Source organism: Lissotriton vulgaris, unplaced genomic scaffold, assembly GCF_964263255.1.
Source record: "Lissotriton vulgaris unplaced genomic scaffold, aLisVul1.2 SCAFFOLD_2758, whole genome shotgun sequence".
NCBI lineage: Eukaryota > Metazoa > Chordata > Amphibia > Caudata > Salamandridae > Lissotriton > Lissotriton vulgaris.
Window position 1 is genome coordinate 240,708 of NW_028253228.1, and position 21,434 is coordinate 262,141.

Consider the following 21,434-nt stretch of genomic DNA (forward strand, 5'->3'; position numbering starts at 1 on the left):
ATATGGAAATTCAAAAAGCAATAAAAAAACAGTTTCTTTCAATCTGTATGACAGACAGTAATTGGAAGGAAGTAGCTAATGGTAAATGTAGCTGAATCTGTTCTAATGCAGTTCTGCAACATATTCTTATGCATAGCTTCCTGGCCGGCACTCGATATTTTAAGCTCATCTTTGAAATTAACACACCTCACCCGACAACTCTTTGTAGGAGACTTTTACCCTACACCCTATAAGCCACACAGTCAGAAAGGAGCACTTTGTGGATGTGAATGAAATTACGGACACACTTGTATTTATACATACAGAACATTTGAAACACTTCTTAAAAGGGCATTGCGCTTTTAAGAGCAAACTTAATTGGTTCTGCCATCATTGAATGCAGAGCAAATCAAACAATAACCCCCAATCAAGTGATCTGGGTTAAATTCATTGTTCTTTTGTTCACCATGCCACCCCAACTTGGACCCAGACATATGCAAATCAGTCTTGACCCTGTTCCTCATGGGAACAGTCCAGCCCGAACTGCCAAGCCAGGTCCTACCTGTACCGGAAAAAAGCATCTTCGGACCAGTTTCGGGGCATCACCCCTCATCTGCCAGGCTAGCTTGAAACCAGTGGCACATTTGGGATGGGGGTATGATAACCGAACAGCCGTACTCCGTTGGTGCTCCCTTTTTAACAAAGAGAACACAAACAAAAACACAACAATTAACCACATTTATTACAGTTACAATTCTCATAAAGCGTGATTGCCTCTTGTAAAATATAGTTGCAATGACCTGACCAAAATTGCCCCATATGACGTGTTATTACCGCGAGTTGTCAACAACCTAGACATTTGAAATATGTGTTTGCTTTTAGGATCACAGAAAAATCACAACTGTAATAAATGAGAAACGGGTCGTTCACTTCTGATATCCATTTCTGACGTTGGCATCCGATTAGTTGAAGTGTTCCTTTTTCATATGAAATATAAAAAAGATAATGAAGACGCCTAACGCAAACCAATGGAAAAACACAACTACATTGTAGATACCAATCTTTTCCATCAGCTACTATATAGCAAGATGTCTGTTCCATGAACTGCTCTTGCAGGTTCTCCAAAAGATAATGAACAATCTGTCAAATACATAAAAGGCGATCAACTGAGAGATTAGGGAGTTAATTAATTATTCTCTTGCCGCTGCACGTTTTAGTCTGTAGATTCTGTTGATTTGGAAATATAGTATGGTAAGCTCGGCCTGATAGAATCTGGCATACTATCAGTAGCAAAATTTAAAAAACAGAAATCCCACTATCCAGTGCCAATGGTGTACCAAGGTTTGCCTCAGGCCACAGGACTGCCCATCAATCGCTCATGTCGCAGAGAAACCAATCTCTTATACCACCGTTCCTCAGCCTCGGCCTTGTCAACAAACAAACTTGGATGTGCCAGTGAGTTGTCATCCTGGTATTTTATAGGAATAGAAAAGTTTCCTGGTTTAGATTCCTTGTCGTCGTCTTCGGTGTCCGCGGCAGCTGTACCTAGAACAGGAGATTCGTGCTTGGCTTCCTCTGCTCCTGGTGCAGTTTTTGCTTCCCTGCTTGATCTGAAAGCCTGTGCGACAAAGGAGTCACTTTCGATGTTCTCGATTTCTTTCACTCTCCTAACTTGCTCGGACAGAGAATTCCTTTCTTCTTCCCTGCGCCTTTCTTCCTCCTCCTTCTTCTCCTTCGCCTTCAACGCTTCGTCCGCTCTTGCTGCAGCCTGGAGGACCAGCTGCAGCCTTGCTTTGACCTTTTCCGCCGGAGTCATGTTTTCTATCCCTGGAATCATGCTGTTGGGGTCCATCCTCTTGGAGCTATATTCCTTTTCTTTGCCTCGATCCCTCTCTTTCTCTCTCGCTTTCTCCTTCTCTTTAATTTTCCGCCGCTCTCGTTCCCGGGAGTGCCCCCGGGACCCCTTGTGGTGGGATCTGTGGCTCGACACATCGCTGCCGCGGCTGGGGGAGCGCTGGCGGCGCCTCGAGCGGCTCTTGGATCTCGACCTGCGGGACCTGGAGGACTTCCCCCGGTCTCTGGACCGGCTGCGCTTCCTCCGGGACTCGTAGGAGGAAGAGCTGCTGCTGGACTCGTGCCTGCGCCGCCGGTCGTACGAGTGGGAATTGGACGGGCGCTCTCGAGACAAGGACCGCGACCTCCTTCCCGATTTCTTACGGTTCACGGTCCTGCTGTCCGAAGAGCTGCTGGAAGACGACCGCTTGTGCTTTCTACTCTTTTTCTTTCGGCTTCTGCTCTCCTCGTCCGAGTCTGACGAGTGCCGCCCCATTGTTGACGGTGGGGGCTTACGGCGGTCTCTCCATCGGTCCCGGTTTGGCAGTAACCCGGAAGTAAACGTGCACGTTTCCGTCCGTAGTCCTATTTCTCTTTTTACCAGCGTTCAATTGCTGCTATGTAAAGCCGAGGAACATTGTCGCACTATGGTGTACGTAGTGACGTAATAACGTGTCGCGCAAAAATTGACGCACTCCTCAGTAAGGGAACGATTTAGGGAACTACGGTGAAGGGCGTGGTGAACGAGGTGGGCGGAGCGATTTGTTCCAGAGGCCTGGCTTGCCGACGTAAGGGCGTGACTGTCACTGTTGAAGGGCGGGGCTTGATGACGCGCTGGGATGGCCGGCGCGGGAGCGCGCGCTGACTGACAGTCTGACAGCTAACGGTGTCGCTGCTGGACGCGGAGGCAACCGAGGGCGCGCGCGGGGACGGATGGGAGCCTAAAGGAGGGGCCCGCGTCTCCCCCCACGGATTCCCAGGGCAGGGCATGGAGGAACCCGCGCCCGAAGAGGAGGCCGCGGCCCCCTTTGCTGCTGCCACCGGTGGAAGGAGCACGGCTCGGGGTCGCGGTGTGGAGGAAGAGGAGGAGGCCGTGTGGGAGGTGGTTCCACTGGGGGGCGAAGGAGGTGCCGGAGATAATTCAACAGGTGAGTGGTGGAGCAACCTGGGGGCGATGCTGTGTTGATTAGCACCCCAAGAATATAATCTGTGTTCACTCCTTTCTGCAAGTTGTACCTTGAGCCCCATGAACCCCAAATTAATGTTTTCAGGGCCACTCTTGCGCTCTTCCGTTTGGACTGTCCCAAAAATATATTTAGCCCCACCCATGCATGCACTAATAACCCCCTCCCATGCCACTTGACATTGTAGCGGACAGAAAAACAAAAATATTGCATTTGGAGAGAACCCAAGTATGTACAGACCCCACCCATCCAAACCCCCTATGTCATTTGAAGGCTTTCCTAGGCAGCCCTAATCAACAAAGGGCAGGGCTCGAAACCATCTTAGGTGGAGGTTGCAATGTTTAGGAAGGAGGCAGCCCGGGCTCGAGTCGGGGTACCACGTGGGTGGATGGTGTCCCCCCACTAAATTTACTGGGTGGACGCCGACCCCCCCTGCCAGACAGCTGGACTTCACTCTTTGGCCTCTCTGGGACGAGATCGGAGCTCACTCAGCAGGCTGCTCACACACTGGCTTCTCAGATGCAATCGCATCTAAGGGGTGAGCGTGGGGAGGCAATGAGGCTGATGGTGCAAGCCACCTTTCGTGTCGTCACTTCCTGTTGTGACGTCATTTCCGGTGACAGCATTCCCCCACTTCTTGTTTTAGGACTTGTGCCCTACCAAAGGGATTTACCAAGAGGGATCACACATATGTGTAGAGCACACCCCGTCCAAGGATGTAAACCTAGGATAGCAATACTCAACTAGATGTTCCCAAAGCTCTGTTTACAGATAAGTCCAAGGAAACCCCCAATCTTCATGTCACAGAATGTTCTCTGAGGATTACCTTGAGTTTCGATCATTTAGTTCCCTTCGCTTTGTTTTGCGACGAGGTTCCTTATCTCTAATTTATCCACGTGAACCACACCTATGTGGAGGTACCCTATTGCGCCCACTCCATACCAAGGTGCTAATTAAGGGCCCCTTTCTGTATCCACACATTTTATTTTTGTCCTATGGTTTAACTCCTCCACCCCTCCCTACAGGCGTCACGGATGTGTTTCAGGCCTTCAACTCTGATATATTTTAGCCGGTTTCTGTTACTCAGCTACCAAATCTGAAGTGTGTATTCAAGTGGACTGCCTAGACAAATGGACATCTAGACCCCTTCTCAGAGCTTGTCTGTATAGTTACCCCTTCAAACACGTTTTTTAAACACATTTATATTTTTTAAATGTTATGGAAAACAGAAATGTGTAACAATCCCCAGAACAGTCCTGCAAGTAACATAAATCTAATTACACCCCCGCCCCCCAAAATTGCATCCTATTGAATTAAAGTTGTACTGGTGTAGTTCAAGAGTATATATATTTTCAATTTAACACACCTGTTGTTTTCAGATTCATTGCTTTGTTATAGTAAAGAGTGTCAAGCTTTCTTTCTTTTAGTGAAGCTTATTCAAAAAGTTTAAATCTTATCTGATGCCAAGGCATGTTTGAACCATCAAGTTTCCTTTTTCCCGATAATTCCACTCTTGTAGTCCTTATGGGCTCAGGGTGCAGATTATGAACTGCTGCTGAATTCAGACAAGAAACCATTCTGAAACATCACAATGTAGGTCTTCACCATTTAATCTGATCGACACCCCAGTTTAAATTACACTCGGGTTTCACCCATGTGGCCTACTTAAAACATTCAGGGGATGGCTGTTAGTCACTTTGCCATTATCAGCCACAAGAAGATGTGCATTTATAACCTTTCCATTCCTCATCCTCCAAAACTTTTCTTGGAGACAAAATCATCTGTTTTCGGATATTCCCTTATCCTCATTACCGCTGCTGTCAACGGATAGCAAAAAGTGCCTCCTGCAGTGCTAGCAACAAAATGTGTATATATACATTGACAAATCTCTTTATTGTAACCTTTCGCCCTCGTTTTGCTCTTGCACTTATTTGACATAACCCTCTGAAGACCATGTTGTTTAATGGATTGCTACTTCATTTTCTTGCCGTAGTTGACATAGCCAGTTCCAAATATTGAACCGCTCTAGCACATGCTTTAATATTGACACAACGATACAGGACTCTTTTGCAGCACAACTCTTGTTTTTATTAAAAGTTTTCGATATTTAAGCACCCAACTCTCCAGGGCAAATGCATAACCAGTGGGTTTGGGTTATAGCATCTAAACTAATTAAGCTGAACACTGTCTATGTAGACTCCAGCGACCACACTTAACTACATGCAGTTTGTTCCCTTGGCTTAATGGAATCTGAAGTGACTTTCTTTCTGCCTTAGTTTGTTCTCAGCACTTCCTTGAGATATAGCTGAGCCTCACCTTTCGTGTAACTGAAATCTAACCAGATACACACTCAAGTTATCCGCAATCATTTATATATCTACAGATTAGGCATGCCCTCACTACTGCCAACCCAGACATGACGGATTTACCAGACTCGTCCCTTCGGGAAGACTGGCTTCTTGATGGCCCACTTCTCACTAAGGCCATATCACTTACATACAAAAAACTCTGTAAAAACCTACCTGACACCTTCCATAAACTCCGAGAGAGGTGGCAACAAGACATAGGTCAGATAGACGACAATGATTGGCAGTCTGCACTGATGTCCCCTCGCGAGGCAGCCATAACATTGTGATACAGACTTATCCAATTAAAGATCTTGCAGAGGTCTTACCTCACGGGAACAACCCTGGCAAGGATAGGCTCAAGAGCCAGTGCAGCATGCCTTAGAGGGTGTCAGCAAGACGCCTCTTTCTATCATATGATATGGGAGTGCCTGGGAGGGAGACCTCTTTGGGAGGAGGCCATGGAAAGTATGCTTGAAGCATTGGAGAAAACTAACACCCTCACACCTCGGCTGGGCCTCCTCAATATATGGGAACGAACAGATCTAACGGATACTGAACAACAATTTATGACACTGGGCTACACGTTTGGTCAAGAGGGAGATAGGGAGGGGGGGGAAGGGCGGGGGGCCCAGACAGTCCTTCACTTCGGCTGTGGACCAGGGAACTGGATAAGTGTATGGTTGCGGAAAAAGAGGTGTTTAAAGTCAGAGGGTTCCCTAAAAAATGGGATAAAAAGTGGGGAAATGGAATGCCTATCAAGGTGATTTGTGTGTGTTCCCAACAATAGAATTAGAAATGCTCCCGACAGAACGGAGAAGGCAAGCTGTTCCCTAATTGCGCCCATTGTATAGCATAATTGTACTGTGATGCAGGATGAAATACGCCAATCATATCTTGACTATATACATGATTTGTTATTGTTCAAATTCAATAAAGATTTTTTTTTTAAAGTTATCCGCAATCAAGAAAGCTTTTTTTTAACCCCTCTATGCATCAAAAGTTTAAATGGGACTGGTTAATCATCAACCGCTCAAACAACATTAAATGATAGAAATACAATAAATACGCAAGCTAACCTGAACTGTTACCTTTTTTGGAACTTCAATTTTTTTCCCAAAAGTAGAGAAAACATTTACAAAACATCACTACAGAAAGCAAGACAAAAACCTGAGAGGTTGTTTAAAGTTAATTCGACTTTTTCCCTGCTGCGGTTCTCCCCAATTCAAACACGATGACAACTTGTAGCTTACAACATCTACAGTGGTTCGTAAGAGAGCTGATGATACATAAAAAACACTCCTAGGCCTGATTACAAGCAGGTGGTTAAATTATGATCCATGTGCAAGCATGATTGTGCGCACTCATCAGAATTCAAAATGTGCAACAAGTATCACATACCTTGTTCTCCACTGACAGATTTTGGTAGGTCTCATCTGCTGGCATTTAATTGTCGAACAAGCCAATAAAAAGGCAAAAGTTGTGTAATTGGGTGATTTAAATAGTAATTTTGCATTCTATGATTAATTTCCAAGTGAAAAACATAGGAAAAGATGTTATTGCTGCACCCAGTAAATATCTCCGCGCTGTGTAATATTTTTTACACAGTGTACTAAGTACACCATTCCTGCATGCCACTCTTTTAATCTGGGCCTAATAGTAGTACAACTTAAACCTGCACCCTATGTACTGTGAAGTTTTTTCAGATTGGCACATGTTTCTAACCAATGACTTCATTTGGGCAGACATCTCGAAACATGGAGGATTTTATTATAATTTACCACATCAATCTTGCACTGGGTTCGTGTATAGGCAATGACGCTGAACATCCTGTGATTCTGGGCAAATCACTTAATCTCCCTGTGCCTAACAAAAATTAATGTGTCCTCCTGTAATGCAACTGGTGCAATGTAAATCGCTCTGATACCCGATTCGGGTGAAGTTCGCACTATATAAAACTCTGTTAAGTAAAAAAAATATCTAGTAGGACTGTTCTGACTGAAGTTGTGGGATCATTCTGTGCATCATTTTTGCTTATCTGGGCCAGGGTACTTCCGGGCCACTCTTTATGGACCATATCATTCTGCAAAGCTTGGTTAAACACTGGAAATGGCACCTCAGCCCAGAAGGACACATTGGTTTTAATACTTAATACTGGGGCTGAGAAACCTGCTTGTGAACTTTGGTTGTAGCTGTGGCCAGATTAACATGAGAAACCTGCTTGTGACCTTTGGTTGTAGCTGTGGCCAGATTAACATTTAGGATAACTGATATTGACACGCAACATTAAAAGCCTCATGGCAGACCTTTACTACCATACATTTCCTAAATATAATTTTCTCATTTGATCTGATTTGTAACCCCTACCGTAGAATTTGTAGCCAGAATATGATGGACAGTTTAACCCCGGACAGCCCAGTCACCGAAAGTTATGTCAATTCAGACTTAAAATACTCTGGACAGTGTTATATCAATCACCCAAATTCTTCAAATCGTTCACTGTACACTTTAGGGTCATACCTCATCAGTTTCCCCAGTGTGGGACTGCTGGGGTTACTTAATAGTAAATCATTTACTGAGTTGAAGGAAGTGACAACTAAGGAAGTTTTCTTAAATAAGAAAACTTTCATCAAAGCAAAGGTCAGCATCCTCAGCAATAATGTAATTTAATGTACCCTCCCCTCCCAAGTGAACATAGACGGTAACAGTCTGTGAAACAGAAACAATGTCCATTCAAGCTGCTAAAGTGCAAGGGTATTCTAAAGTAACTTTCCGTAGTCTTCTGATAACTGTTGGGGTGGTAACTATGGGGCAAGCATTATTTATTTATTTTAGAGGTTTTATATAGCGCTGGCTGGACCCAGGGGTATCGGAGCGCTTTACATTTTGAGACAAGAAGGTCAGTAAGACATGGGTCATACATAGCATCAATGTACATAAACAACATATAAGACATATTCCAAAATGATAAATATGGGAAATAAGCAAACCAAAATGTGGGAGATGTGATAATCAAAAATAACAAGGCAAAAATTGAAAAGAGAGCCGGAAAATTGCAGAGGAGGATAGGGAGGTTGGTGGTCTGTTGGGTTAGTAAGGAAGAGAGCAGGAGGGGCAGAAATGAGTGTTGAGGGTGGACAAGGGAAGGGGGGGGTGCAGGGAAGAGTGAAGGTGGTAAACGGGGAGGTGGAAGTGACGAGGAGGAAGGGCGAAGTAAGGCTGAAAAAGAAGGGAGGGCGGATGCATCTAGGTTCGGACAGATGTGGCCAGTGGAAGAGAACAGATATGGATTATGGTCCCCAATATTTATTGAGGAGATGTAGTTTGAGTTCTTCTTTGAAGCTAGAGAAGGAAGGGTTGCAACGAAGGTCAATTGGAAGGGCATTCCAAATGCATGGAGCGATGCCGGAAAAGGATCCAGACTGGGTGGTTTTCTTTTTTAGAAGGGGGGGGGATAAAAAGGAAGAGATGGAGAATTTTGTGTGTATTGCAGGCAGTTTTGTAAGTGGATCTACCTTCAATGGGGAGCCATTTAAGGGTTTAAAGGGTAGGGGAGATGTGGTCGAATCGCTTGCAGTCTGAGGTAAGCCTAGCTGCAAGGTAAAGCACAGATTTAAGCGGTGCTAGGTGGATCTTGGGAATTCCGGTGAGAATGGCATTGCCATAGTCGATGCGAGAAAGAACAAGGGATTGGATTGACTGAAGTCATTGATAGGGATGAAGGGCTTGATTTTCTTAAGGTGGCGGAGAGTGAAGAGGGATCCTGTGGCAGAATTATTGATGTGTGTCATGAGGGTTAGGAGGTCGTCAAGTGAGATACCTAGTGATTTGACTGAGGAGGACAAAGATAAGGAGCAGTTGAGGGCATTAGGGTCAGAGATCCAATTCTGAATGGGGAGCTTGTTGTTTTTAGGGGAAAAAAGAATTATTTCAGTTTTTTTAGGGTTGAGTTTGAGGTGGTTAATGTGGAACCAGGCTTGAATCTTTATGAGAGTGTTGTTGAGGTGAAGGATGTCAGCATGAGTTTTAATCTTATAATAGAGTTGGGTGACATCGGCATAGAGATGGTAGTTGATCCCAGCTTGTTTAAGAATGAGTGTGAGGGGTTCCATGAAAAGGTGAAAGAGAGAGGGACAGAGGATGGATCCTTGCGGAACTCCTAAGGAGATGGAGGTAGGGTTAGATAGGCAATTTTGGATTTTGATTTGTTGAGAACGGTGTTGTAGGTATGAGACGAACCATTTGTGTGTCGTACCATTCAGGCCGAATCGATCTCTAAGAACATTGAGTAGAGCAGAGTGGTTAACAGTATCAAACGCTGCAGAGAGATCAAGGAGGATCAGAAGGCTAGATTCACCATTGTCAAGTGAGTGGTGGATGTCATCAACAATGTTTAGCATGGCGGTTTCAGTGCTGCATCCTTTCCTAAAGCCAGATTGGAAGGGGTCTAGTAAGTTAAAGTGTTCGATGTGTCTATCTAATTGGAGAAGAACACATTTTTCAAGGGCTTTAGAAAAAAGGGGAAGGTTGGAGATGGGACGAAGGTTATTGAGGTAGTTTGGGTCTGCCAAAGGATTTTTGATAATGGGGGTGATTTGGCCTAGTTGCAATGAAGTGGGGACACAGCCGGTGGCAAGGGAACTGTTGATAATAGAGGTCCAGGAAGGGGTGATGATATGTTTGAGGTTTTGGACAAGTTTGGAGGGGAGAGGGTCTTTGGTGTGGGAGGAAGGCTTGAGTTTGGAAATGTTAAAGACGCCTCTTTCCTTGACTGGTTGGAAGTTAAGCCAAGCTGCATTATTTTTAGTAAGAGAGTTAGGATGATTGGAGTCCAGGAAATTAGGGGGCAAGGAGGGGTGAGGGAGATCAGAGTTATGATGGGCAGTAGAGGGTGTAGGGGGGAGTTATGATGGAGGGTGGGATATTAAGAGAGATGTTCGGATTGGTGGTAGGGATCGCAGTAGAGAGGAAGGATTGTTCAATTAGTTTAATTTTGTCTGAAAAAAGAGAGCTATTTCTTCACATCTAGTCTTCGAGGCCAGTGGGACAGGGGGAGCGGAAGCAGTTTGATTGCGCACAATGTTGAATAGTTCTCTTGGCCTATTCTGAGCTCGATCTAGTTGTGACCTGAAGAAGGAAGTTTTTTGTCTAAAGATGTGTTTTTTGTAGGACGATCTAGCAAGTCTGAGGTGGGCCAGGTTAGAAGGAGAGGGGTGCTGTCTCCATAATCTTTCAGTCAGTCTGAGTCTACGTCTTTCAATGTTTAGGTCTGTGTTAAACCATGATTTGGAGGGGATATTTCTTTGTTTTTTGAGTTTGAGAGGGGCTAGAAGGTCAAGGGTAGCAGTGACAGCTTTGTTATATTGTTCGGTTAGTTCATTCGTGTTAAGGGAGGGAGGGATAGCGAGAAGCTGGGCATGAAGTTTGGATTCAAGTAAGTCGGGAGGGATACGACTGAGATTTCTGATCAGTTTCATGGGTTTAATAGTTTTGGATGGAGGGGTGGAGGCAGAGTTGGTTATAGAGAACAGGATAAGGTGATGGTCGGACCAGTCAACAGGAATGATGTTAGATAGGAGGGCTAGATCTTTGCTGGTAATGATAGCGTCAAGGGTGGCTCCTTTGGAATGGGTTGGTGACTGACAGATTTGTTGGAGGTCATTAATTTCGAGAAGGTCAGAGAGGAGGGAGATTGAGGGATCTTTAGTATCATTCCAATGGAGGTTAAAGTCTCCCATGAAGATGTTTTTAGATTTGGAAATTGAGGATTGGGTAAGAAAGTTAGATAGCTCGTCAATGAATGGGTAGTGATTTCCAGGCGGATTATATATATTGTGAAGGCGGATGGGGGGGGGCTGTATTTTGAGTTTGGCTACAAGGTACAGCCACCACCAGCTTATGATGGTCTCTAGATTATGACCTCAAGGTGAAATATTCTCTAAATGAATGCCAAACATAATGCTAAGTCCAGATCTGAATGGATGAAGCATCTAAAATGGAATTAATTCCTTTCTGGTTGGAGCTCTGGGCTTTCAGTTGGATCTGGAAAGCGCAGTTGAAGCGGTAAGCCCAGAATGTTGAAAACAGAAAACTGCACCACATGGTCTTAAGGGTGGAGAAGTGAAGAGAGCAGTTGATGAGCCACGAGGTATCTGTATGGATTTGTTTTTATGATCTGACTGAAAGCTGCAGCACTTGAGGTGACGCGTTATTCTATATTCCCTTTTTAAAAAAAAGGGAAACCTTTATCAATATGCCTGATTGGCCATTTTATATTATGTTCTTGTTGATCTTTTAGGAGAACAAAATAACCCATCTGGATCCAATGAGAAAGCGTCTTGGTATGTTTCTAACAAATATCAGTCTCCACAGACTCCTCAATAGCTTTTGAGTAGATGAGGAAGCAAATTATTTTCTGTGGTGGCAGCAAAGTTCTAAAATTGGCTGCCTCAATGCATCGTATTTAAAGAAATATTTTTTGCTTTATTATATGCAGTTTTATTCTATATTCCTTCAGCTGCTTATCTTCTCTGTGTTTGACATTGAAGAAGGGCTTAGTTCTTTGGGTTACACAAGAGCTTCTAAGTCTGTATTGAAACATCATCTATGTCATCTGCCTAAAAACAGTTTGTGGGTCTCATTCGGCATCCACCATTGCATCCTCTTTTTCTTTCAAACACTCTTGTTTATTGCATGTAATAATTCTACTGGCATGCTTCTTTGTTCCGATCAATTTTCGAACAAACACAATAAAGGTGTACTAACAATCACAATCTTATTGGCTTCATCCTTGTACAGACTCCTCAATAAACACTGTGTGTGTCACATAATATCTTTGGGGTCATGTCAGTCGCCGGCAAGGCAATGGAGCTCTGTCGTAGGGACTAGCTTTTTGGTAATGTATTTAAATGAAAATGTCTTAATACAATTGTATTTCTTTAAACCACATCCAGTGTTGGTATGCACAATGATTGATCCAAGCATGTGGGGCAGGATGTTTGCACATCCAGCCATTCTCGTAGGGTTTATTGACAATGTGAAACTGTATGTATTTCATCTTATTTTATCCCAGTGTTTTTTTTTTAATATGCTTGAGCTAAAATACAGTTTGATCAGGAAGAAGAGGAGGGATTTATCTGAAAATCACTATTCATCGTGGTTGTGGCCAGTTCGCTAGATAATATTTCGAGATTGAGAAATTTTAGACCTTGCTTTCAGCTGAAGAAAGTAAACCTTGTTTTTTGAAAAGCTTGCGATTTTTTAATGACTTGTATTATTTTGCAATCTATAGTTTCTTTTCAAATGGAAAATGTCCTCTTCAAACTAGACAGCAACCTCAGTAGAGGTACATCTTTGTGCGCATTTGAAAAGTTCTTTATTTCTCTTAAAGGCTTAAGCCTTGTAGTTGGCTGGAATAGGTCATATTGGATTTGACTTTTGAAGGGATTGTTATTAAATTACTTCGAGCTCCTGTCCGTCTGTGATCTGTGCTTTATAAGGAGAGAGGAAGAACCCAAACTAAGCACATCAGAAGATCCTATGCAAACACGTGGCTTTTTACACATATCCCATATGTTCTGTATCAGATTTCTTGGTTTCAAACTAATGAAGTTTGGAGGAAGAAGCTTTTTTCCTGATTCTCAGTCAGACTGATATTTTTTTTACTTAACTTGAGAATTTTCGGATTGGGGTAGAGATAAGTTTTGACATAGCTTAGCAGAAGACACCCTTTCTTAAACGATGCTGTTAGCAAGTGGTTGTACAGCTTAAAGATTAGATCAGCATGTAGCAAAGTACACTTTACGTAGGTGGTGTTAAGAGCTGAATTGTTGCTGAGCCTTGGTCTACACTGCCCATAATAGATGATGAGTTGAGTGTTTGGAAGGCTAGTCAATCAATTAATCAAGTCCTATTTGTAGAGCGCAGCTATTCACCCCGTAGGTATCCAGGCGCTTGCTGCTGGTCTTAGTCGTACATCCTAGTCTTGAGTCCCTTCCTGAAGTCTGTCAGCGATGATGCAGTGCGGAGTGGAGTGGCATTGCAGGCTTTGGCGGCGAGGTATCTCTGCGAGGGTGAGGTGTGCTGAGCGAAGGTTCCTTTCGGGCTGGTGAAAGTGTAGTCTGTGGTTCATGTAGGCAGGTCCTTGGTTGTGGAGGGCTTTGTATGAGTGGTTCAGGATTTTTAAATCTCATCTTTTCTGGACTGGGAGCCAGCAGAGGACTTTCAGGTGTTGGGTGATGATGGTTCTGTTAGGCAGATTGAGGATCAGTCTGGCCGCTGCGATCTGTATCAGCTGTAGTCTCTACATGGATCTGGTAGTGGTGCCGGTATAGAGCACGTTGCCGTAGTACAATCAGGGGATGATGAGGGACTGTGTTTCCATTTTCCTGGTGTTGATTGGGAGCCACTTGAAGTGTTCCCTGAAGCAATGAAAGCACCTCTCTCTGGCAGTGTTTTCCTACTCTCCACACTACCTCGCTTTAAACTGCTCAATTGATCTGTTCAGAAGCCTCACACTTTCAACTTTAACCATGTGTATTAAGTTCCATACATGTTTTTACCATTTGTAATGGCCACCTCATTTAGTCTATTCATGGATCCCAGAATTATTTTATGATGGGTCCCTAGATTTTTGTAAGTCCTACCCATGTCCCCCTCCTCTGCTGCCCTTAAACATTCCATGGACCTGAGGGCTGGACAGTAAATAAATGTGACAAGACTTCGGCAAACAAAGAGAATGGGAGACTACCCTGTTAAACCCTTTCCTTATAAAACTGCAAGCCACATAGCCAGGCAGTGATAGGACCCTAGCCTGTCTGGGCAATCCTCAGTCTGTAGGTCTCGGAATGAAGTGCATTTTTACCTGGTAGTTCCAGAGTCCTTCTAGTAGGCTTAGGTCCTATGGCTCAGGACATTGTGCCACCCCGTGGCCAGTGCTTGGTTTCTTCACCCCGTGTGTGGTGAACTTTGTCCCTGAATGCCCATGAGTTAATTTCTCTATACACTGGAAAGTTCCATTTTAACTTATTTGTTGTTCTTTTATTAAAATTTCTAGCAGTAGTATTATTTATGTGCATCATGCTAATTAAGAGCATCTAGTAAGTCTGATGCCAAGACACTCCGATGTTGGCTCCTCTGAGATATTTTTGTTGACCGTTAAAGGAAACACTTTAGTTTAAATTTGAACATTTGTAGCCATGGCAGATCTACACAGTACTTCGATTAGGACTGGAATCAACACTTGATGGATGCCTGCTGCTCATTTCAAGATTTTAGTATGGCGAACTATCGTCAGGCAGTTCTTCATTGTATCTCTACGTAATGTTACAAGACAAACCTCAGCAAGTTCTAATCAAGCTCAACACCTCCAAATACACCATGAGTAAACTCTAGACAACCTGAAACCGTTAAAAAGCACGTGAAAACATGTTGCCCTCAAAATCACGAGTGGCAAGTATTTTTGAGCACGTTTGGGCTGACTATAGATTTCCACATGGATGGTATGATGGCGAGAACAGAACATTAGGTAGACCTGCTGTGTGGGTTGCTCAGTACTTAGTACGCTGTGCCTGGCTTGACCACAAACAGTGGGTACTCTGTAGTATCCATTCAGACATCATATACGTGTATGGTTTGATGAAACTACAAGCTTGTGTGATAGACCTGCTCGGAAGTGTTGACACAAGTTTGGTTTCTTCAACCGAGGCCAACATGGACTGTTTTTAGAACACTAAAAGCACCCGAAGTGGATGCAAGTTTTTGTGCCTGGATAGATTTGCTTGGGAGAAATGAGGAAGTAGCAGGGTTAGATTAGGAGAAGCTAGCTGGTCAAACATTGGCAGAAGGAACATCATGCTTGTGGACATAACAGAGAATAACACCCTAGTTTCTGAACCCATAGGTACTACCTTTCTGATTCAGATACCCCTTTGCATGACACTGCTAGGTCATACAGACCAGCATAGATCAAATCACCCAAACACACACACACACACACACAAGGCATCCTCTAGCGGCTCCCCGACCAGCCTGGGTAGAATACATGCCTGTGCTTCATGTACAGACCCATTAACACCAATAACGCCAACTACCTAGTTAAACGTTCTTACATTTGAAGCCTCATTTAGCTGATTATTGAAATCCCGAAATAATCCAAACCCAAGAAGACAAACCAGCAATTTGTCATTTTTCTTCTACATATTCTCCAATCCCACTAACCTGGCCGATAATCAACCCCGTCTAAATTGTGTAGTTTTCCAAAGTAACTCAAGATTTGTACATTTATCCTTAAGTTGCAAAGGCCCATATATTGCTGCTGTTGTAAACATTAATTGAGACAACTGTAGCCTGTACCTAATGGAATATCCCTGCTTCCCATGTAGAGTGCTCCAATGCATCGTAGTGATGTTCTCTAGTTCCCCAAAATTGAATAAAATCCACTTCTTCTGTGGCCTTGCAAGCCATATCTTTTTAGGAACCATATCTTTTAACAAGTATGGCTCAGTTGTGTACTTTGTAATCTGTTGCTGTCATGTCCACACTAGTGGATGCTGTAACGTCAATTTATGCAGCATTGGAGTTCTAGACGCTGAAGTTGCAGTTGGTACTGTTTTGTGGATGTACATTTTGGAAGGGTAGTTGAAGTATTTGGGGTGTTCTTGTTGGAAGAGCAACTTTGAGGCATTAGATAGTGAATGGTGATTGATCTAGTGTCCAGGTTGTAGAAGTTGATAAGGGGCATTGTCTAATTTTCAGGCTGTGCTTGCTCAAAAAGCGCTTGGTGTGTTATTTCGGCTGGGTAGATGCCCGGGTGAATAGCTGTGTGTGGCGTCTCCAAGTTAAGGTCAGTTAGTGCATGATTCACAATGGATGTCTTTTTCAGAAGGTAGTTGATAAAAGGCAGTTTGTGCTGTATTGATGTTTTGGCTCTTAAGGGAAGTTGAGTCAGGACTCATTCATTACATGTTGGAAGGGAAGTGAGTGCTGTGTTCAGGAAGTAGATGGTGAAGGCAGAGTAAGCTGGTCATTGGAGTATTCAGGCTCTGTTTTAGATGAACCTTTGGTGCAGTGTTGAGGTAGTTGATGCATGTATGTGGTATTTAAGTGAGAGTGTAGCGACAGGGAGTCGAGTGCTGGGTGCACATGGTCAAAGGCAAGGATACAGTCTACATCTGTACGGAGCTGTAGGTTGTTTTTGGACTGTTAGTAGATTGTGGAAGAGTGGTTGTACAGAATTAATCGGAAAGGGAGGTTGATGTAATATTAGGGGCCTTAACTCTGGCAATGCAGTTAGCATTGTATCATTCTCCATGCTCTGGGTTTGCAAGCAGCGATTGTTGATAAAAGTTTGTTGTGGGTGTGGGAATAAATGTTTCTGAGTAAAGACTGCCAGTGCTGCACTAGGTCACACCCTCCATCTATTATTGAACGTGATCACACGGGTATTATTTTCATTTACACAAAATGGAAGGGGTGTTTTTTGTAGACTATTGCATCCATCCTGAAGGGAAAACCCCAGAGCCTTGTTGATTTGTGACTGTCTCACTGAAGATTTAATGTTTTTTTTTTTTTTTTTTGAAAACCTTTATTGGAAAATCAGGATATACATGCGCAAGCCCACAACCATCATGGCCGGCTGCAAAGACAGTCAATAAAAACAGGAGAATAGCGTGCAATAGGTCAATATACTAGCAGGATACATCAAAGTACATTGTAAGGACTGTGGGGTGTGCGACATAGGATATGAGGTTTTCTTTTTTAAATTTAGAAGAAGAGAGGGGGCTGCAACAACAAGGACCACACACCTTACATAAAGACAGAGAAGAAGCAAGGGGGATAAACCCCAGTGGTATTCGGTGGTGGGCTATACGTAAAGCAACTCTACCATCAAGCAGCCATAGCGCAAAAACCTAAACAATAGCGACGATATAGAGGGCAACTTTACCAAGACCGATCCCATAAGCCCACCCCTAAAGAGCGAGGGATAGAGAAATATGGAGAAGTCAAGTATAGAAAAAGAGACAAAGGTGTGAGACCCCGTGACGCCAGCCCCACTAAAGAGGAAGACCCTCCCAAAGCCGGAAAAGAGCGATAGGGACCATAGAACAAAACAAACTAAAACAACAAACCCCCCCCGCACCCGCCACCCTGCACCCCTGTAATGGCTACGGCCTAACCCACTAACAGCGTGCCTGTCGCCCCGGAACTGCCCCACAGAAGGGAAATTATAAAGAGTGGAGGAGGAGAGGAGCGAACCCGCTCCCGGGCACCCGGTGCCCCCTCGCCGGCAAGTGAACATCTCAGCACAAGGGGTAATCATGTAGCAATGTATACACAGTAGGGAAATCTACGAGCGGCGCGCGAGATTTAACACACCGAAAACAGGATTAATCACAAAGCAGTACAGTTCGCATACCCAAAGCATTCATACCCACTGTAGTAGCAATGTCGTGAAGCAATACCCCCTGCAACCAAAAGCACAAGCAAGAATGGAAGCCAGCCTATAGCAGTCCCTCGGCCCTTCTTGTACGTGAAATTATTGAGCGCAGTACATGAACCAAAGCAGCAAGAGTCAGGTCAGAGGAAAATATCCGAGAACAGAGTCAACTCGGCGCAGCATCACGGAGGTCAACGTGTCACGCAGCCCTCACAGTAGTAGCACAGAGGACGGTGACCCGGAGGGGGGATATTTATCCTTGTCCAGTCTTGCGTAAAGTACCAGAATCAGCGACAGTACCAATCTCCAGCAAGTGCGGCATGTGAAACCAGTCAGTGATACAGCCCTTCCAAACTCCATGCAACGAAGCAACAAAGGAGAGCCCCAGTCCAATGTTAAAGTACAGCAGGAACAGCGCAAGAGTATCAAGCAGCAGGTCTTTGGGAAAGGATATTGCAGCCAGATCCAGACTAGCATGTCCAAAACGCCCGGTGCATCCAACAGTACACATATGGAAGGTGAGAAGACGCCGTGTTTTCGACCATCTAGCTGCTGTGAAAGGCGCCATCTTGAAACCTCCTGGCGCTGAAGAGGGCGTCTCACAGTACACGAGCGGGCCAGGCGAAATCATTGACTCCACCGCTAGGATCATGGTATCCATCTTGCCCCCCAACAATAGGGCGCCCTGCACCAAGGTGTCACGGAGGGCAGCAAAAGAAGCAAGGAATGCGTCGAGGCGCAAAGCAGTTCTGTGTACCCCTGGTGGCGCGGTCTCCATACCCATAGTAGCACGGGCAGATCAGGGCCGGTGTGGGGCCGGGGCGCAGGCTGGAAAGCGGCGAACAATGTAGTCCCCCCGGCAGGGTCGCAAAGAGCAAGCAAAAGGTGCCGCCGGAATTAGTGCAGGTGAAGAGTGGCTCGCGATAAATTAGGGAGCCTCCCGCAGAAGTCGGGATGTTTAAGAAAATACCTTTCGGCGGAGTGGATACAATGTTGCACTGTCCGGGGACGCAGGGGCACAGGGAGAGTCTCGATCTTCGCTTGCAATCAGGAGAAGCGCCGTCACACGCCCCCTCAGAGCTGACCGGTCCCTCCAGGTCAGCGGCGGCCGCTGTTGTTTACTCGGGGTCCGGCTTCGCAAGATGGCCGAGACCCCGGTCTCAGAGCTGCTGCGGGCCGCTAGAATCGCCGACGTTTTCTCGCCTCCAGAAGCAGGCACGGACCTCGGGATTGCACCCCCGATGATCGGATGCTTTCACGACCCCGTACCCTCCGTCTTGCCGCAACGGTGCACCCAGGATGTAGTCTCGTCAGGAGACGATGATCGGAGCCGAGGGACTAGGCGGCCATTGCGGTCGCCGGCTTGGCTCCTCCTCCCACTGAAGATTTAATTTGAGGCTGATGTTGATGTCGGAGGTGTGGGGGCTATGGTTGTTGAAGCTGGGGATCGGTGATTGCCCTGCAATGTGTGTACGTCCACAGAACAGCACTTCAGCAAGTTAATATGAAGAGGCAGAAGCTCTTTTGTCGACATTGATGCTAGCTGAAAGACCAGAATCAAGCTGCGGGAACCTTCAGTGTTTAGTTGCTGCACACCATTGAATCCTTTAAGGCGTGGCATTGTTATTTCAGAAAACTGAACAGGGGAAGGAAGTAGGCAGTAATTTCATTTCCTATTGCTTGAGAAACAAATACTTTGGCTGCTGGTATTTTTGCTTTCACTCTGTGTGGACCCTTGTGATGGTTGTGTTGTGTGTAAGGGGAGGGTTAGAGTAAAGGTAGTGCTGAAGATCAAACTTTTCTCACCTAGATTTGTAGCTGATGAGATTACTAGTATCTGCATTATACTCCTCCCCTATATGGTTTGTCGTCTTCTCGGTTTGTAGAAAACCCAAAGACTCTTCAGCACCTAGAGGTGATTACGTTTGTCGTGAGCATGTGGTTCAAATAGAAATATCCACACACTTTTGTTTGCGAGTGATGGCCAGGGAATCTAATCTTTGCATCCAGGACCAATGGAAAGGCCTAAATGAAAGACATATGTAATCTTACTATAATTGATACATTGTTACGGTCTGTCTGACACCTTTACTTCCATTAATGTGGACTGTATCAAAGGCATAATAAGAAAGCTGAGTGAGGCCAGATTACTTCCGAAAGCGAATGAGACTTCCCGATCTGTCCTCATACAAGAAGATTCTTCTCTAGGTTTTGGCAAGGCTATAAATACGTCTGGGTCTGGTTACATTGCATCTACAGATGTGCTGGAAACATCTGGTTTATTCTGTTTATTAAAGCGCATCCAGCCTGCATTATTATTTGTTAATAAAAACCTATTCTTGGAGTAAGCCATGACTGTTCGACCCAGCTCTACTTGGGAGTGTGAGGTCTACATAGTAATAACATCGTTATTCAGTGGGTGTAGAGTGGTAACTGGGGCCAGAGCACTGTGATAACACACAATAGCCCGTACCACAGATACTGCCACTTTTAACCACTGGAACTATCTGACCTGTGTAGGCTGCCAGTGACCTCAACCATCTCGCCAGCAATCCGGGGAGCTCATAAATGTAAATACTTTTTTAGCTTCTTCTAGTGGTGTAGATGTCCTGCAGCAGTGTCAAGTATTAGACAGACCGAAACTTTGAAAAATTTAACGCATCATATGAAGTTGAAGAAAAGGCCGATAAAGGAGCTCAAGGATCTGAAGAAGTGTGGGTCAGCTTGAAAATAGAAAAAAAGTCAAGACGGAATGCCTACAGAAAAAGCAAGGATTCTGTTGACTGGTCCTAGTTTGGTGCTCCAATTAAATCAAAGCAATGACAAGCTGGCAGAGCTTATTTTCTCTAATTACTGTTGCAGGGTGTGTCGTAGGTTCGCTTTGAGGCCTATTCGCAAAGCTCAGCATAGGTTCCAATACTGGGAAAGTAGCGGGCGTTTTGTGTACACCATCAGTGCCGCATGGGCGTCCCCGCACTGACGCTGCTGGTCATGGTTGAGTTGAACGGATGGATGGCTGGGTTTTGGGGCCACAAGTGTATGTATAGCTCATAAAGATGCCCTTGTTTTAGCTTGGAGTGTACCATACCGATACCATCGAACAATAGGTTTCAGAGATGGTGCTCCTAGTCTTTCAGAGCGCATGCTATCACAAGGGGGATGTCTTCCGAATGAACCATTACACTGCAGGTGTCTTCATACAGGGGAAGAATACACAAACCATTGGATAAAAAGTCGTGTATTGCAGCATCCGTCATTTCTTTGAATAAGCAATCGTGCACGCAAGAGCATCCTCATCCAAGGATATGGCTGGTTGTCTACTCACTAGTCTAGAACTCCTTCGAGGCCAGAAGGCAACTATCAGACCTACTGTGCACAGTGCGGCTTCGGCAGTAGGACTCTGTGCACCTCAGTAGAGGGTCTGCCTCGCATCGAGGGTGAACGCAGTGCTTGGTGCTGTACATGCCTTTGAAACCACGCAAGGTCAAACAGATGTCTGAAACCGAAAACATGCTTCTTGCGCCAGAGCCTCCCATTACGATGACCAATAATTACATTTTGTGTTGTTGTTTTCTTCCATCATTACTATGCTGTGTTTTCGTGGCTTTTCCGGGCAGTGTGTGGGCTTGCTGTAAATAACCCTGCTCGCTGAGTCAT

At 44.8% G+C, this 21,434-nt stretch overlaps 2 protein-coding genes across 2 annotated transcripts in view; one reads left to right on the forward strand and one right to left on the reverse strand.

Annotated features, from left to right (window-relative positions):
* Positions 1 to 703: 703 nt before the first annotated feature.
* Positions 704 to 2,423, reverse strand: LOC147661115 (serine/Arginine-related protein 53-like). The gene has a single exon (XM_086951325.1). It carries the CDS (start codon positions 2,306 to 2,308, stop codon positions 1,328 to 1,330), a length of 981 nt encoding a protein of 326 aa, XP_086807451.1. The 5' UTR covers positions 2,309 to 2,423; the 3' UTR covers positions 704 to 1,327.
* Positions 2,424 to 2,637: 214 nt separating this feature from the next.
* LOC147661116 (phosphatidylinositol 4-phosphate 5-kinase type-1 gamma-like) overlaps positions 2,638 to 21,434 on the forward strand; it is a gene marked incomplete at its 3' end in the record, with an annotated part of 76,054 nt that continues 57,257 nt past the window's right edge. The window contains exon 1 of the mRNA XM_086951326.1: positions 2,638 to 2,960. Coding sequence (XP_086807452.1) covers positions 2,801 to 2,960 — 160 coding nt within the window. The remainder of the gene's footprint in view (positions 2,961 to 21,434) is intronic.